We start from the raw sequence: 18,649 nt of genomic DNA, 5'->3' as shown, positions 1-18,649 counted from the left end.
AAAAACCCCAAACAAATCTGGGGAAGGATTTCTCAACCTGTGGGCCACCACGACACATCAGAAGGTTATGTACACATAGGAGCACCAACACAAGAAATCAAGTCAGAAGAAGCAATTAACATTCAAGATAGCTTCATAATTTTTTTCTTTTTAGAAATAAAAATATTTAGTTGCAAATTAAAAGCAAAAAATTTGCATAAGAAGTTTCTGTTTTCCTCTCAGGTTTAGGTAGCCTTTTGATTAAGCCTGAGTAACCTTTGAAGGTTGAGGCAACTGTTAAGCAGACATAAAGAGAAAATTTAATGTATCAACATGTGGAAATTTTATTTGTACTCTGTTCTTGGCCCATCAGTTGTGATTCCTGACATGGGCAATTTATGAACTTATGGTTAAAATATCAATTTATTCTAATGGAGGGAGAACTGAACTTGTTGACTAGTGACATAGTGCCCTCTCACCACTCTCTCACATATTTTCACTCCCCTGAGAGGAACAAACTATCTCCCCAGTGACTTTTCTTTTCTAGATTTCACTGGTTATAGGCATGCACTGGTCTGTGAGACACCTCCAGTCACATTTCCAATGAGAATAACTGTGTGAGTGACCAGCAAAAGGAAGGAACAGAAGATGGGGAAACCTGAAAGCAGAAAAAGCTCTCGTGCAACATCTTTTCTATCCCACTATCAATCAGCCCCACATGGCTTCATAGTGACAGCCACTGCCCTTCTGCAACGTATTATCCAACCCCACAAGGATGTGTTTTCTTATTATACATAGCCTCACAGTGCACAACATAAACTGTTGAGCTAGGTTTGACTCTGAGCACCCAAGTTCGCAGTGCCATCCCTGAAAAAAGTGTCTCACCAAAATACAGAATTTTGCCTTCATGGGAAGTCCATGCAAAGACAATTATTATTTTTTTTTGTATGTGTGAACATTATTTTTCTGAATCAAAAGAGAATTTCATGGTATCGAGATGTGCTTCTACAGCAGAGACAGTAAGATTCAGTTGGCAGAAATGGTCAGTTAGATGGCCTCTGACTGTAGAAATAGAACTTATACCATCTCCAAGTACAATAAAATTTTCAAGTACGCTTGTAGCTACTCTTGCAGCTACCTTAATGCTTCTGGCTGTTCAGTTTTTGGCAAGATAGATAGATAGCAATCTTTCTGTTTAGGACAGCTAAAAAGTTTGCGCTATTTCTCTCCCTGAAACATGAAAAAAATCTTTGCTATTGATTCAAAGCAGTGCTATGACTGGAGGAAATAAAAATTGTGGCATGAATTTCATAGCAAAATGAATACAGTGGAAACAGCTGACATTATGACTGTTCTGAGAGTTAGAATTGTATCTTCATTTTATGGGCACTGATTGAGCACTACTTCACCTACATGTCCACTTTCTGTATATTTGCTATGTTAGGACACATTACTTTTATATTATTTAAAATGTATAAAATACAAGAAGTACAAATATCAAAACTGAAGGGGTATTTTAATGTAATGTAGCTTTCATTCAATAATAGTATATATCTTTTAATATTCAGACATCAGACCTAGAATGTTGGGGTTGGGGGGAAAGCTCTTTCTTTTGGATTTTCTAAAACATTCAGAAAGTTCAAGGAGAATACTAGTAGTTTTGGGGGTCACCATGATGTCAATACATTTATTCCTTTTCTATTCCTTTTTACTTTTCTTTTTTTCCTTAGAAATTTTCATTTCAGAAAAAGTGAAAGAAATTAAGATTAAACTAAGCATGAGTGGAAAATCCAAGGATTTAGCCTTATTGGAACCGTGTTTAGTGGGCAGTACAAACAAATGAAGCCTCTTCCCTACACCAAAGATCAGACGTTTAAAAGCTTTTGACCTGGAAAATGCAAATGATTAAATCAATATGAAGTGTCACATGAAAGCCCCCCTATTTATTTCTGCTCCCCATTTCACTGCAGTTCCTTCCTACAGTTACATTCAAGGACATGTCCAAAAGTCCCCCTGTTGCTGTATCTGCTGTAACACTCCCAAGCCCCATGTTCCCACATGTGCTTCTACTGTGCACAGAGCCCCTGACACACACCTCTTTCACCCCACCAGTGTCTTACACTCCCCATGCACAGGATCACCTATCAAGGCATCTTCCTGGAAATGTTTCAGGTTTTTATTCAGCTTCCATGTTTTGCTTCCTCCTCTAGGCCTGAAATGCTAAGCCAAATTTTGAACTTTGGCTTGGAAATGTGCAAAAATGTTCGCAGCCTAAATTACAGTTACGCGTACCAGGAAAGGAGAAGTGAGAAAACCCCCACATACTACTGTCTGCTTTAACACTCGTACTTCTTCTGATAAAGGGATCAGGACCAAGATTTCTTTAGCTTGGTCATGTCAAATTATAAACTGTTTGGGTATGAGCCATTTATTAATTTTTTTTTTTCTTCACCCAATTTTTTTTTTTTTTGGGGGGGTGGGGGGGGGTGGATCTGTGTGATTGCAGCCGATGCAGTAACTTGCCTCTTGCAGCCCTGACTGGCCAAGGAAGGCTTGTTTCCTTCCAGCAGGACTCTTTGGTTTCCTTCAGCCTTTTTTCATGCCATTATTCCAATGAACCTCTCAGGGAGCTCAAAAAACTTTTTGTTTTTCTGAAGAATGACTAATTGAAACACACTTTAGTCTCTAGTCAGTCTCTTCCCTTTTTATTTGAATGAAGGATTGCCATTCCCAAAGCAAACAGGAGGGGAGCTCAAGAGAAAGGGGAACCCAAACATGGACAAATAGACCTGGTTTAGCAAGACTGATGATGACAAACAAGTGAACAGCTGTTGGATGGGATATTTTGGTAATACAAGGAAGCAGACTTAGGTAGGCTGATTTTCAGAAATCAGCAATGAGAAGAAAAGAGAGAAAAAGGCTCATTTCAAAGCATATTAAGCATCTTTGGAACTCCTAAGCAAGAAGGATAGCATTCTGAAAGAGCAAATTAAATCTAACATATGAAAAGCTTACCTTTTAGGAGGAAAGTAATTTTTTCGTATTTTAGGCTTATAATTAGAAGCTAGCTAGTTGCTATGGAACTACTGCCAATCTAAACATAAATATACACTTTCAACACAAAATATACAGTACTCATCTCTCCCTGTATTGTATATTGGTTGCTAAACAGCAATTTACAATATTTATGCTATTTTATAGTGTTTGTGACCTTCATATTTTTCTGGCTTCTTCACATATGGTAAATGCACTGGGAACCTGGAATTCTGCAAAATTAGACATGCATAACTTCCTTCTGTATCTGCACATATGTAACGTTGCTGTTCTGATTTTAAACACTAGGTACTAACATAACGCTCTTGACTGCGAGAGACTAACAGCACAAACACTTTTCCTACTCCACTCTGGATATGCAGTGCATCTGTGAACAGTATTTGTGTAGGTTATTCTGGTGCTAAAAATCTCTGGAGCAAACACTGTCAGTCTTGCTACACTGCGTGTTGTGTTGCAATTTGGCTATATTGGCAAACATCCTCCAAGGCACAGAATGGGGAACATCCCTTGAGTGATCTTGAAAAAGAAAGCCAGCTTGGATTGTCAAAATAAACAAATGAACACAATGCAAAATGACCAAGTTGTTACTTGTTGTAACACTTGCTTCATTCTAACACGCTCTAGTTTGAAAACACCTGTGCTTACCTGCACAAATGCTGAACAGTGTTCCTAAGTGCATATGTAATGTCAGTAGGATTGAAGGTCCCGGTTCACTCTGTAAGGTATGTGACTGAGACACCTAGCTCTGCCTTTGCCTAGTCATCCAGGACCACCAAAAGTGAGGTGAAGTTGGGCCAAAGTCTGTGTTGTAGCTTTTACAGTCACATTAGTAATTCTTGCCTTAGAGCCTTCTACTTAGACTCCCTGCTCCATGTGGAATGAGGTCAAGTGTGTATTTTAATTAGAGCATTTAGAACATCCGGGGTTCCTCTGGGTGAATTTTTACAGGCTCATTTCTTTCCACCTCAGCAATCTCAACTCATCATCTGTTTACTCTGTCTGTTATTGCAGTGAAACATGACAGGGCCGGATGCAGCTGTGAGGTTGATAGGGAGTTGCACAGCGGTGGAGCCACTCCTCTCCTACGTGGCATTGACTGGGCACCACACTGAGCAGCGCTAATGTGGAGCAGAGGTCCAGCCTCCTGCCTCTCTCTTGCTTCTCTCCTCCCCTCATCCCTTCAGAGAAAGTGTCCCTGGATTGGGCAGATGCCTGGTTTGCTCCTTTCCGTCTCTGACCCTATAGCCAATGAGCACTATTTCAGCGAAGCATATCTTACAGCTGCATTGCTTTTTTTTTGGAGCCGATTTTTCTATGCATTATTTGTACTGTTGCACATTGTAAACACTTTCAGTACAGTATAATATAAAGGATTATCAATTTGGTGTAAATTAAGAAAATATACCATAAACCACTTGAAATTATTTAAAGGAAATCATCTCTATATAGGTGAACACTTTTGCACATTTAAATCAGCACTAAAGCTTCAGTTCCCTGGGATCAAATGGGTTAAGTAGCTCTTTCTACTGATGAATTACTGACTTTGCCAGAGCACTCTGAACCATCCTCACCTGCTACTGTTTTGATTTACAACATGGTGACCTCTTTCTGTTACTTCAGACTTATTACACTAAAACTAGTTTATTATGCTTTCTGGCACCTTTTTCTTGTAATATGATCAACAATGCAGTTGTGTGTCTATCTACGAACACATAAGCTTTGCTTGATTTTCCTTTTTAAGCTAAGATTGACCCAAAAGAAATATATAAGAAAAGTATAAATATCAAACCTGCAAGTAAGGTTTGAGAAGCCACAAGGTTCTCCTGCTGTTTATACGTGTGTGAATTACAGTACATCAAGAAATCAATATTCCCTAGATGGTGCTTGTGCCTGGCATTTCTTGGTGAACAAACATTAAGTAAGACAATATAAATGGTACAATCCTTATTGATTTCTCTTGACTGTGTAGAATGTGAAAGCTGCAGCCACAGTTAACACTTACTGACAGACTCATATAAAGTTTCAGTGCTATTTTATATTTTTATAGTTGCCCACGCTCAATTGATTCCATTAAGCTGCTAGACGCATTTCAAGCCATCTAGATAAGAAAAAAACCAAACCAAAAAACCCACAGTGCCTGGAATGAGATGTTGCTACTTTGTGCCTAGCAGGATAAAAAGGTTAAAGGACTAAATTGTGCCTGGATGTTGGAAGGAGTTCTCTTTTATTTGATAGAATTGTTATTGTTTTTAGTGAATGGATACTCTGAGTGATGGATAGATGCATTTAACTAAGTTAAATAAATGAATGAACAGTATAGACCAGAAAGGTCCATGGGGAAACTGTATTGGAAGCTCCCAGTGTTACAGCCCCTCCCCAAACAAACAAGCAAAACCCTCTGGTAGTTCCACCCTGACTGCTGAAGTTCCCTCAGAAAAAAAATCAGACGGGCTTTAAAATCTTGAGTCTGGGATTATTCTCCCCCCCCCCCCCCATTTGTCCCTCTTTTGACTCACGATGCACATTTTAAATTGCCTTTTTATAGCAATTTGTACAATGCCCCCCTGCCCCCCCCCAAAAAAGTGAGCTTCTCACAAAAGTCAAGGAAATTAGGGAGTAGGACAGCATAAGCAGATTCTGAATATCAGGATATGAGATTTCGTGCCCTGAAAAATAATCCTCTATTTCCCTTTTAGACTCAAAAAGCTCTTTTAGTAAGATATCAGAATATCTCTTTAGTAGTTTCTTACTCTCCCACTGGGCAGGTTTAAAAAATATGATTGAATTAGTGTCAAAAAGGTGTCAGACACGCATTCCATGAATACTAAATGAAGACTGGACTATGGGATATATAATGTCTTGAGAAAACCCTTTTTGTATCTTTTTGGGCCATTTGGTAGCTAATAAGATGGAAATTCACAAATTAAAAATGGCATAAAAAATGAAGAAGTGGGGAAATGCATCATATCAAAAACATAGAAGAAACTAGCCATTGTTTTATGGTTTCCTCTAGAGAAAACACTCTCAGCTACAGTGTAAAACAGCTTACAAAGTGCTGAATATTCTGATTCTGAAGCAGCTAACTCTGAAGTACATGCTTTGCTTTAAGTGTGTTGTGGTCCTATTGATTTCAACAGTACTGAGCTTTGCTGGATTCACAGCAGCATAATCAGCACCCTCCAAGAGTGTGCGCTCCTTTTCTCAGCATATTCCAGGGCAAAAAAAAAAAAATCAAAGCAAACTTATGTACTGTATGAAATCAGATGGACGTTACATTTTACAGTTTTCAAATGAACTGTTGTTCTTTTATAGAGATTTCCATCCCCAAAAATGAGGTGAGTCTACTTGAAAACATCAGGAATAATTCCGTGAACTTTGAAAAGACTTTGAACAAAAAATCTGCAAGATGTTGCTTCCATCTTGCAGAAGATTTGTATCTTTAGGCATGTTATATTTTTTTAATTATTATGTTACCAAATGTGGACTTTTTTTCAGTCTACATTTGGTAATACTGTCTACAGTTTTCTCTAAAGTTCTTTCTTTTACTCAAAAAGACATGACAAACTGTTTTAAAATTACAAGACTGTCTTTAGATCAAGAGAAAACTGCAGAGTGGTTCTCATATCAAGAGCTATTTTCCCTATAAAATATTAGACATAATTAAAGGTGAGTGAAGACTTTGGTGAAAATCTAAAGAGCATCGGCAAATCTGAGCACTGCTCAGGTTTTCAATTGCTTTTCTACTTCTCAGTTCTTTTAAATGGTTTTCTATGGCAGGAACATTTTTCTTAATTAGTCACAGCTAATTAGTGTTCTGGCATAGACAAGTAATCAGAAATGTCAGAGCTGCAAGGCTACATCTCCCTAATCCTTTGATAATAATTTAGCCTCCTGGGAGGGCCTCAAGCTGCGGTAAGTAGTGGCTGACAATAAGGCAAAATTAGGTGGGCAGCAGACCATTAGGATAGAAAAATAAAAAGCACTACCAAATCCTGCTGAGCACCATCAGGCAACTAACTACACTGCCAGATGAGGTGCCTGTTTAAGCCTGTGTTGTTAATTAGCTGATTCTACCAGACCTGCCACATATGTCCAGGTGCATCATACAAAGATGTGTATTTCTGGGTTTGCGCCAAAGGACAATTTTGCGCTGTGATCAAATTTCAAGAATCTGAGAAAGAAGCCCACATATTTCTTGAAGATTATTCTGAGTTATCAAAGAAATAGGAAGATCAACAAGCTACAATCCATTTTTGTTGAGTCTCTTTTTAAGTAATTAGGCACGGTCCTCTCATGTTTCTCAGAGGTTAATACAAACACAGCTTTTGATTCAAATGTGGCCTTTAACCAAGCAGACTTTTTGTCAAATCACACACTTGCAAATAATTACGTAACAATGAAAGTGAAGATTACTTATTAAAAATAATGTGACAGGAAGCAATTTGAGAATAAGGGGGAAAAAATCAAAATTAAAGTTTTCTAGAAAAACATTGTTGAATACTGAATACTACAGTAATGGTGCCTTTGAGGTAGACATGGACAGTACAAGGAGTTGGTACTACAGAAAACTCATATCTGAGTAAGTGTTCCTCTTAGCTGTGTAATGCCAGCTGTAGATTAACTTGCCAAGGAGAAGCATTTGCACATTTTTAACACATTTTTTCTAAAAGGTCAGAAAAGTCACAGAAATGATGCAACTGAATAAAGCATTTGCTAAAAATGTACTTGCAGATATGATGGCAAACAGAAATTAATGGATAGATGGATGGATGGATGGATGCTTTCTATCTCAAGGCACAGAATGAAGTAGCCGATTGTAATCTTTGGAGAATAATTACTACCTCAAATAACCTCAAGTACATCGTTGAACTTAAATTGTCCATCCTTGCTACATAATGGAAAATAATGGCTGTGATATGGGAACACTACTAGCATTTAATTAACTTTCCAGACAAAACACAAGCATTTTTCAACAGAAAAAAAGCATCACATTACATCTGAAATTTTGAAATAGAAAAGCAGCTACATAAATCTGCAGTGTTTAAGCATTTACACTACTCAAGGGTGTTCTGTCTTTCTGCACTTCAAAGAAAGTTGTACGAGTTCCCTGCCATTAACATTTCTTACACTGCTTGTTGAAATTGTTACCCTGCATGAGGCCAGGACTCCGAAGATGTTCTCGGATATGAGCAGTCCCTGTGAAGTCAACAGGACTACTCAGTCACATCGTAGTAACACCCAGAAAAGATGGGTGATCAGGGCCAAAGTCAACATCTGCTAACAGGTGCCATCTTATACAAAGTAACAAAGGGATCTGTCTACCAATGCCAACCTTTCCAGGATGCTCACTCTGACTATATCACATGTTTATGGTACTCTTGTGTAGAGGTTTCCCAGAAATCAAAGCCTAAAACACTTGGAAAACCTTTAAGTTGTATCAGTGGCTAAACACTGATGTGTTAAAACTGTTCTCTCAAACCATTCATTTCTCAAAGTAGCAATCAGTAATTGCATAAAAATTTCATTGCATATATAGTCTTAATAAAACTGGAATTATACAACTATTTATAAGTTTTTCACAGGAGACAAAACACAAACTATAAGATAGTGTACTTAACAGCAAATAAACCAAGAAGGGTTTTGAAGGAAAAGTGTTTGAAACCATTTTTTTCTGTGTTCAGACACTATCCACACTTCACGTGCAATTAACAGGTACAACAAAGTGAGAATCTACACGAAGTGGTACTTAGGAAATATACATTACTACAGAAAGTAAGTATTGCTTTGATGTTTTAAACAGTGCTTTATGCAAAATTAATTATCTTTTTTAAGCTGGTTTGTTTACAAAATCCAGTTTTGTTTTAAAGGAAACAGTTTGTAATTTATAAGTCTAATGTAATTTAAAATGCTCAGGAGTTCAAAACTTATTAGTTTCATCTTAAAAATTCAGTTGAAAACACGAATCTAAGACTAATCAGTAATGGAGACCAGTAACGAGTGGTGTCCCTCAGGGAATGGTGTTGGGACTGGTCTTCTTTAACATCTTCGTTGCTGACATGGACAGTGGGATTGAGTGCACCCTCAGCAAGTTTGCCGATGACACCAAGCTGTGTGGTTCGGTTGATATGCTGGAAGGAAGGAATGCCATCCAGAGGGACCTTGACATGCTTGTGAGGTGGGCTGGTGCCAACCTCATGAAGTTTATCCATGACAAGTGCAAGGTCCTACACCTGGGTCAGAGCAATCCCAGGCATAGCTACAGGTTGGGCAGAGAAGAGATTGAGAGCAGCCCTGTGGAGAAGAACTTGGGGGTGCTGGTCGATGAGAAAATGAACATGAGCCGGCAGTGTGCGCTTGCAACCCAGAAAGCCAACTGTATCCTGGGCTGCATCAAAAGGAGTGTGACCAGCAGGTCGAAGGAGGTGATCCTGCCCCTTTATTCTGCTCTTGGGAGACCTCACTTGGAGTATTGTGTGCAGTTCTGGTGTCCTCAACATAAAAAGGACATGGAACTGTTGGAACAAGTCCAGAGGAGGGCCACGAGGATGATCAGGGGGCTGGAGCACCTCCCATATGAAGACAGGCTGAGAAAGTTGGGGCTGTTCAGCCTGGAGAAGAGAAGGCTGCGTGGAGACCTCATAGCAGCCTTCCAGTATCTGAAGGGGGCCTATAGGGATGCTGGGGATGGACTCTTCATTAGGGACTGTAGTGATAGGACAAGGGGTAATGGGTTAAAACTCAAACAGGGGAAGTTTAGATTGGATATAAGGAAGAAATTCTTTCCTGTTAGGGTGGTGAGGCACTGGAATGGGTTGCCCAGGGAGGTTGTGAATGCTCCATCCCTGGCAGTGTTCAAGGCCAAGTTGGACAAGGCCTTGGGTGGTATGGTTTAGAGTGAGGTGTCCCTGCCCATGGCAGGGGGATTGGAACTTGATGATCTTAATGTCCTTTCCAACCCTAACTATTCTATGATTCTATGATTCTATGAATGATAAGTTGGCATGTTATGGACACAGCACTGCATTTGTTAAGGTTAATTGTAAAACTCCCATTGATTTTGATAGTGCAGAACCAGACTCTGTGGAAATTTCATAGTTGGATGAGTTTTACATTTGTTAATTCCGTGATCAGATACATAGCACTGATCTTTGATAGGCTGCACAAATGTTTTTACATAGTCCATTGAGCAGATTACCTTTACAAATAAGAGGGAACTTAACAATAATTAGTAATGATGTAGATTTATTCTATATTTGTGGAACTCTATTGTCAATACTTCATTTTTCCCATTCACCAACTGCTACTTTTACAGCCTTTTCTGAAAGCATTTTTGAAACAGTGGCTCAAAGTATAACTTTGTTTCTAAAACGTTCTCTTGGTCACTGTAAAAGCTGTTAGCACATAGCAGCTCTGAATCAAGTAAGTGAAATCTGTGCACAAATAGTTTGTAGTTTGTAGTTATAATTTTCTGGGATCTAAAATAACATCCAAGGCTTGGTATTGTCTATATTTATAACTAACACCTTTATCACATAGAATGGTCTGGGGTTTTTTGCTAAGTCTGGATGAGGTGCATGCATGCAGCATGAGGAATAAACAGGAGGAGTTAGAAGTCTGTGTACGGTCTAAAGGTTATGATCTGGTGGCAATTACAGAGACATGGTGGGACAGCTCACATGACTGGAATGTAGTCATGGATGGCTATGTCCTTTTTGGGAAAGATAGGTCTGCAAAGCAAGGTGGTGGAGTTGCCCTTTATGTGAGAGAGCAACTAGAATGTATTGAGTTCTGTCCAGGGGCAGATGAGGAGCAAGTGGAAAGTCTGTGGTTACGAATTAAGGGACTGGCTGGTACGGGTGATACAGTTATGGGGGTCTGTTATAGACCTCCTGATCAGGACGAAGGAGTTGATGAGGCTTTCTACAGGCAGCAGAAAGCAGCCTCACGACTACATGCCTTGGTCCTCATGGGGGATTTTAACTACCCTGATATTTGCTGGAAGACTTACACAGCCAATCATTCACAGTCTAGGAGGTTCCTCCAGTGCATTGATGATAAGTTCTTAATGCAAATGGTGGACAAACCAACTAGGAGAGGAGTGCTGCTGGATCTAGTACTCACCAGAAAGGAGGGTCAGGTTGAAGTCATGATGGTCAACGGCAGTGGCAGCCTTGGCTGCAGTTACCATGAGATGGCGGAGTTTAGGATCCTGTGTGGGAGGAATAGAATACCTAGCAAGGCCAAAATTCTGGATTTCCGAAGGGCCAGCTTTGGCTTCTTCAATCAATTGCTAAGAGAAGTTTCATGGGAAAGGGTATTAGGTGGTAAAGGGGCTCAAGATAGTTGGTCAGCATTTAAGGACCACTTCTTCCAAGCTCAGGATCAGAGTGTCCCAATGGGTAGGAAATCAAGTAAGGGAGCCAGAAGACCAGCATGGTTAAACAAGGAATTGCTGGGCAAACTCATGTGGAAAAAGAGAATCTATGGATTATGGAAGGAGGGGCTGGCCACTTGGGAGGAATATAAGACAGTTGTTAGAGGATGTAGGGAGGCAATTAGGACAGCTAAGGCCTCCTTGGAACTTAATCTTGCTAGTCAGGTTAAGGACAATAGAAAGGGCTTTTTCAAACACATAGCGGATGCAACTAACACAAGAGGCAATACAGGCCCACTGTTGAACGAGGTGGGTGCCCTGGAGACAGAGGATTTAAAGAAGGCAGAAGTGCTGAATGCCTTCTTTGCCTCTGTCTTTACTCCTGCAGACTCTCCCCAGGGGCCCAAGATTCATGTAGCCCCAGAAGGAGTCAGGACAAAGGAGGAGTTTGCTTTGGTAGATGAGGATTGGGTTAGGGATCAGCTGTGCAATCTGGACATCTATAAAACAATGGGTCCGGATGGAATGCACCCACAGGTGCTGAGGGAGCTGGCGGAGGTCATTGCTCGGCCACTCTCCATCATCTTTGGTAAGTCGTGGGAAACAGGAGAGGTGCCTGAGGATTGGAGGATGGCAAGTGTCACACCAGTCTATAAGAAGGGCAAGAAGGAGGACCCAGGTAATTATAGACCGGTCAGCCTTACCTCCATCCCTGGAAAGGTGATGGAGCAACTTATTCTTGATACCATCTCTAGACATATCAAGGATGAGGGGGTCATTAAGAGCAGCCAACATGGTTTTACCAAGGGGAAGTAATGTTTGATCAACCTTATAGCCTTCTATGAGAAAGTAATTAGGTGGATGGATGATGGTAGAGCGGTAGATGTGTTTTTTCTTGATTTAAGTAAGGCATTTGATACTGTCTCCTACAGCATTCTCATAGATAAGCTAAGGAAGTGTGGGCTTGATGATCAGGTAGTGAGGTGGATCAAGAGTTGGTTGAAAGGAAGAAGGCAGAGAGTTGTGGTCAATGGGGCAGAATCTAGCTGGAGGTCTGTAACTAGTGAAGTACCTCAGGGGTCGGTGCTGGGACCAGTGCTGTTTAATATTTTCATCAGCGACCTGGATGAGGGAACTGAGTGTACCCTCAGCAAGTTTGCTGATGACACTAAACTGGGAGGAATGGCTGACACATCAGAAGGCTGTGCTGCCATTCAGCGAGACCTGGACAGGCTGGAGAGTTGGGTGGGGAGAAACTTGACGAAATTCAACAAGGGCAAGTGTAGAGTCTTGCATCTGGGGAAGAACAACCCCATGTACCAGTACAGGTTGGGGGTTGACCTGCTAGAAAGTAGTGAAGGGGAAAGGGAGCTGGGGGTCCTGGTGGATGGGAGGATGAACATGAGCCAGCAATGTGCCTTTGTGGCAAAGAAGGCATTAGAAAGGGTGTGGTTAGTAGGTCAAGAGACGTTATCATTCCCCCCCTCTGTTCTGCCTTGGTGAGGCCGCATCTGGAATGTTGTGTCCAGTTCTGGGCCCTCAGTTCAAGAAGGACAGGGAATTGCTTGAAAGAGTCCAACGCAGAGCCACAAAGATGATGAAAGGAGTTGAACATCTCCCTTATGAGGAGAGGCTGAGGGAGATGGGTCTCTTTATCTTGGAGGAGACTGAGGGGTGACCTCATCAATGTTTACAAATATGTAAAGGGTGAATGTCAGGATGATGGAGCTAGGTTTTTTCAGTGATGTCCAGTGATAGGACAAGGGGCAATGGGTGTAAACTGGAGCATAGGAGGTTCCATGTGAACATCAGGAAGAAGTTCTTTACTGTGAGAGTGACAGAGCACTGGAACAGGTTGCCCAGGGGTGTTGTGTAGTCTCCTACGTTGGAGATATTCAAGGCCCGCCTGGACAAGTTCCTGTGTGACGTACTCTAGGTTACCCTGCTCTTGCAGGGGGGTTGGACTAGATGATCTTTTGAGGTCCCTTCCAACCCTTGGGATTCTGTGATTCTGAGGTGTTTCCCTGTCTTTTCCTGTTCATCTTGGCTGCTGATTTCTTACCTGATACAAATACAACGTGTTTTCAAGGGGAAATGAACTGTGATCTGCAACTGTAGCCAACTGAAGTGACTTGAAGTATATTTACATAAAAATGTGAATGTATTTAATTCTATTGAAATATAACTTGATATAATTGAATTTATAAACAGTACCTAGGTTTTGTTTTATCACTCACTTAAAAAAACCCTTCCAAAAATCATGGGCAAAATCTTGCTCAATCATACTGTTCTAAAACTGAATTAATCTCAGGAGAATTGAGTTATCCTTTGCTTTAAATTCCTGCACACTATGAGCTTACATATTTGCATTCATCTGAATCTCTCCAATTGCTTATACCTCCTAGTGTGATGTGATGTAGAAATGTGATAGCACCATGTATAAAGAAAAATAAAGATACAAATAGATACTTGATACATGAAATACTTATCATGTACATCTTTTTTCTTTTCTTACAGCTAAAAGCATTGGCCTTGATGGCATACAATGAGTATTACTGAGTAAAAGAGGACATGAATGGTTTTGTGTCTCAAAGGCAAGCACTATGTCATGACTTGTATCCATACAGAGATAACTTCTTGTGCTGAATAGCTTGATTGCTGAAATGAAATTTGGAAGAGGTCCTTGATCCATGGTAATCCAAATGTATTGAGGCCCTATCCTTGGGTTAGTGCTAGCTGGCCTAACCCAAAATCACACCAGGAACCATGCTGGTGACTTAATGGTATGAATGATCACTTGCTAGTTCTAAGGCTGTGCCCAGGCCCTGGCTAGTTTACTACTATGGACATAGCCTAAGGCTTGGTCCAATCCCACTACATCAACAAAGTCAATGTGGTCTCTCCAGTGAGAGTCAGACTTGGCCTTAGGCACATAATTTTATTAACGTTCAGAAAACTACAACATAAGCAAAAATAACCCCAAAGAAAAACAAAAACCAGAAACTTGAAAATGAAACATATGCTTGCAGATTCAGTGCAAAAGCAAACTGAAGCAGAAGTTGCTAATATGGTTTTAGTACTTTGCAAAGGTGCCAGCTGGATGGATGATAATTTTTCTACCCCTGCAGGGCATCAAAGCTTTTATAAAATCATTCTTTTCACACATATTAGCACTTAGCTTATTAAAACAGATGATACTTTTTTTTTGTAAAGCTGCCTGGGAGTGTCTGGAAATATAAAATCTGAGAGATAAGTCTTTTTTTGACCACCCAGCCTAACAAACAACAAACACTGACATGACATACCATGGCTGAGAGTATATGTTATGGGACCTTCTGTGACTGCCACAACTGTAGTGTCACAGTAAAGGCTGTGAATTGCTGTTATGAAAACATTTGCTGTAACTTGCATAATTAAATGAACCTGCCAGCAAAGCTTTCTAAAATACTTAAGCGATGACACACAAATAAATACATTTCAAAGTCTGCATTATGTTCCAGAATTTGTTTTGCAATAAATTGCATTGCACACTGCCAGAGATTACTTTTTTCCCTGTTCAAATTTCTACATAAGTGGCTGAGATCAGTGCCATGTAAATTGATCCAAGTTCATAATAAAATAACCTTTCTTTTAGACATATTTTACACATGAAGTGATTTGAACTTATACAGAAAGTACAATTACAGCTGCCTAGAGCTTTTCCTTCATGTAACTCAGAAAGGGACATACTAGACATAAATGAGTGGTCAGAACTTGAATGAGCAGAAATATGCCCAAGACTGTTTCTAGTGGCATTACAGGAGAACCTTGTCTGAGGAAAATTTTGGTGGAGCAGCTGATCATTTCTAACAAAAAGAGGAGGAAGCAGGGCAAAAGAATGAGTGGCTACAGAAGCTGGTATTGAAGCTGAGGGAAATTATTGCGAAGATCCAGGCTGACTGGCAATGTGCGCACCTTGAGTCTGAGGATGTGTGAAGTGGGATTAGAATTTTGCAAACGATCTTGACAATTAAATGAATGTTTCTTAGATAAAACTTTAAGAAATTCTGAGTCTTAAACTAAAACCCCATAAAACAAAATTCTAAAAGTCATTACATGAAAATACCAGTCAAACCCATAGGTGTACCTGGCATAACTGACCTCTTTCTATATATAAGCAGGCAGTACAAGTTCTTTATATAGGGAAATTAGGTCTGCAATGCAGTCCACAAATGTAAAATCAAAAAATGGAATAAAATTGGGCTACTCACAGTGGAAAAATGACTATTTCAAATAATAATCTTCTACCAACTTTATTTCTGCCTTCTAGCACTAAGAAGTTTCATATAGAAAATGTTTAAAGAAAGGCCACCCTTGACAGCTGAAGATGATAAATAAAAAGCAAAAGAAAAAAATGATCAACAGGGAAGAGCATCTGAATGGTTTGTTGAATATCATCAAAATGCAGCTTATCCCTTCTTATGTAGTAGTGATACCAGCAAGCTTTCCAAGCTTTCCTGCTCCGGCAGGGGGATTGGACTAGATGATCTTTTGAGGTCCCTTCCAATCTCTAACATACTGTGATACTGTGATACTGAGGTAGTTACTTACATCGAATAACTTCTCTATGTACATTTCCTCATTGACCTTTTCTCGAAGTATATCCTGGTTTTGTCGAACAAACATAATGTAGGTGTCTGCTAGATCCATCCCTGGTTTCTGCGGAGACATAAAGTAAGGGGAGAAAGTAGTGGGAAGAGAAAGAGCTGGACCACTCAACAACTGAGAATAATAAGGAATACGTAAAGACAATGAAAACTGAAATTATGTTAGAATGTTCACACACGCATAAACTCTATTTACGATCTCTGAATCTAGGTTAGTTACAAAATTCAGGAAGGTTCACTAACAGTGAAGGTCTCATTGTTATAATTTAGGGGTGATTTGAGTCACAAATCTACACTGCCATATGTAATGGCATGAAGTCTTGGTTCTGGCAACACCAAGGCAAACAGACAGTTTCCCCATTTTTGTCAGTGAGATTCTCATAGTTACTCCAGCCTCAAGGTCCAGATCCTGCTATCACATTCAGAAAATGTTTAAAAAAGCATTCAGTTTCTTTTTCATTGCCTCAGATTTGTTGTGATTTGCTTCCAATGTACTGAGTTTGGAGGTTAGCTTCTACTAATTCTGCTTCAAATGAAGTTCAAGTATTCCCCTCAGAGCAATGGTACAAAGGCTGTTACTAGAGTAGACCAGTACCCCTGTTTTTCTGAAACTGTTGCACTGCCTCAATCAGATAAATCGCTCCTAGGGAAGGAGCGAAGGCTGAAATGTTTCCCTTCTTGTACTGATCTCTGGTCTATATGAATAGCAGGGTAGGGATAATTTTCACAGCATGCTCCCAAACATGGGACAGGCTAGGATATGTCGTGTATGTGATACTATGTCAGACCAGCCAGAGTGGTGGCTCAAACTGCTCTCTCCTGACCAGCTGAGGCTCTGGACCTCTGCAGCCACAAAATATTCTGCACCAAAGCCCCTAACAGCCTGCAACATCCTCTTTCCTGCGGGGCATGCAGATCTGGTCAATCGCTCACCTCTCTCTAACAGGAACTGTGAATGAACAAAAAATTAGTCTTCTGTAAATGCCTTCTGTGTGAGCAAGTTTGTAAAAGTATCACTTACTCCCAAATAATAGCTTTTAAAGTTCATGGCATGCAAGAAAAGGTCAAGTTTTATAATACTTTACAGTAAGCCTTACCACAAAGCTATTTGAAAAGGATTTGGGTTTGGCTAAGACTGACCTTGTACAGAATAAGTAACAAACAGCTGTATGGAAGGAGGTCGAAAGCAGCTACCCCAAGTCCCTGAATTCCCAGGCATAAGTAATCTCTGTTTCTCAGAAGCTGTTATTGTTTGAAAACAGCATAAATACAAAGCTGTAAAATAGCATAATTTAAAGGCCTGTATGCATAATTATGCTCATATAGTTAAAATATTTGCATGTAATATTGCATAAAGGCTTCCTTCCTAGCCTGCAAGTGGATAACTATTATTTTTATCATTCCTTATTATGTTGTGTGTAATATATTATAATGTATATGAACGGGACTGAGCACAAGGGGGAAGGAAAGGTACAACATGCCCGAACTAATACCTGTCCAGAAACTGCCATTACAATAATAGGATGAGAGCATTCTCTGCTCAAAACTGCAGTGAGGGAAAACTCCTGGATCATGAGCTTCATCTCTTTTTCCCTGAATCTACCATAGACAATGAATAGGAACACAATTCAAAATAAGATTTTATTTTCATTTATACATGTATGTCAATGGCAGTTTTGTTTCCTAAAATTTGGAATGGTGGCCTATTTTAACACTTCTAGCATCTTCAAAACTCACTGAAAAACTGAAATGATTCCTGCACACTCCAGAGGCAATGAAAGTTCACCTTAAAAACTTATCACATACATACATGCATACATGAAACTTTTAAGAGGAAAGCAGGGCCATTTACATTTATATCTGAGTTACACACCTTGGTCCTAAGCGTAGAAATAAAAATGTAAGATTACAATAGATAAGACAGTTTTGTGTGGGAAAACTTGGTTTACAGAAATCATTATATTTCCTTCATAAAAATGTGCCTTCATTAAAATGTGAGAGAAATGTTTTTATATTAAACTAAATCACAAAGTGAAGGAGACTTAAAACAGAAAGCTCCATATCGTACTTTAGTATACTCATTTGTGATGGTACAAAAAATATAATCAGCATTGAAACCTTACATACTTTTTGAAACCCGATAGGCATTTTATAGGAATTGGCCTAGTTTTAACTTGGAGGGATAAAGGGATAATATTTTGAAATCTCCAGGGGTGGGTGAAGGAGATAATCTAACAAATGAAAGGCTGATTACAGTTCTTGCAGATACATATTCAAATGTATAAATGAATCTTCCACCGAACGCTAAAACCTAATGGTTCTCCAATTCATGCAAATTTTTCCTTTACTAAGTTCAATAAAAAAAATGTTCATCTTGCAGACAGCCAAAGCTAGGAAAATAATGTTTCCCATCAGCGTTAACTCTCCCCTTATCTTTGAGATGTTTACCTAGTCTTGAAGCTGTGACATATGGGAATTTCACACCTAGTGAATATATTTTCATGTAGCTTGTGGCACGGGAGTGTAATCATTAAAGGAATATACACTAGTAAGAGTAACTGCAACAGCTGGTGACATTTACCAATTAGAATTACAG

The 18,649-nt window shown here is 39.6% G+C and overlaps 1 protein-coding gene across 10 annotated transcripts in view; it reads right to left on the bottom strand.

Moving 5' to 3' along the window:
* The window catches only part of CADPS2 (calcium dependent secretion activator 2), a 318,224-nt gene that overhangs the window by 9,396 nt on the left and 290,179 nt on the right, over positions 1-18,649 (bottom strand). For all 10 annotated transcript variants that reach the window (XM_061372989.1, XM_061372993.1, XM_061372990.1 and 7 more), the window contains one exon: positions 15,998-16,105. In XM_061372989.1, coding sequence (XP_061228973.1) covers positions 15,998-16,105 — 108 coding nt within the window. The remainder of the gene's footprint in view (positions 1-15,997; positions 16,106-18,649) is intronic.

This window comes from Neopsephotus bourkii, unplaced genomic scaffold, assembly GCF_033783945.1.
Source record: "Neopsephotus bourkii isolate Nb327-2 ecotype Australia unplaced genomic scaffold, CSIRO-AGI_Nbou_v1 NB_1624, whole genome shotgun sequence".
NCBI lineage: Eukaryota > Metazoa > Chordata > Aves > Psittaciformes > Psittacidae > Neopsephotus > Neopsephotus bourkii.
The sequence above is the reverse complement of the archived record's forward strand: the minus strand, read 5'-3'. Positions and strand labels throughout refer to the sequence as shown.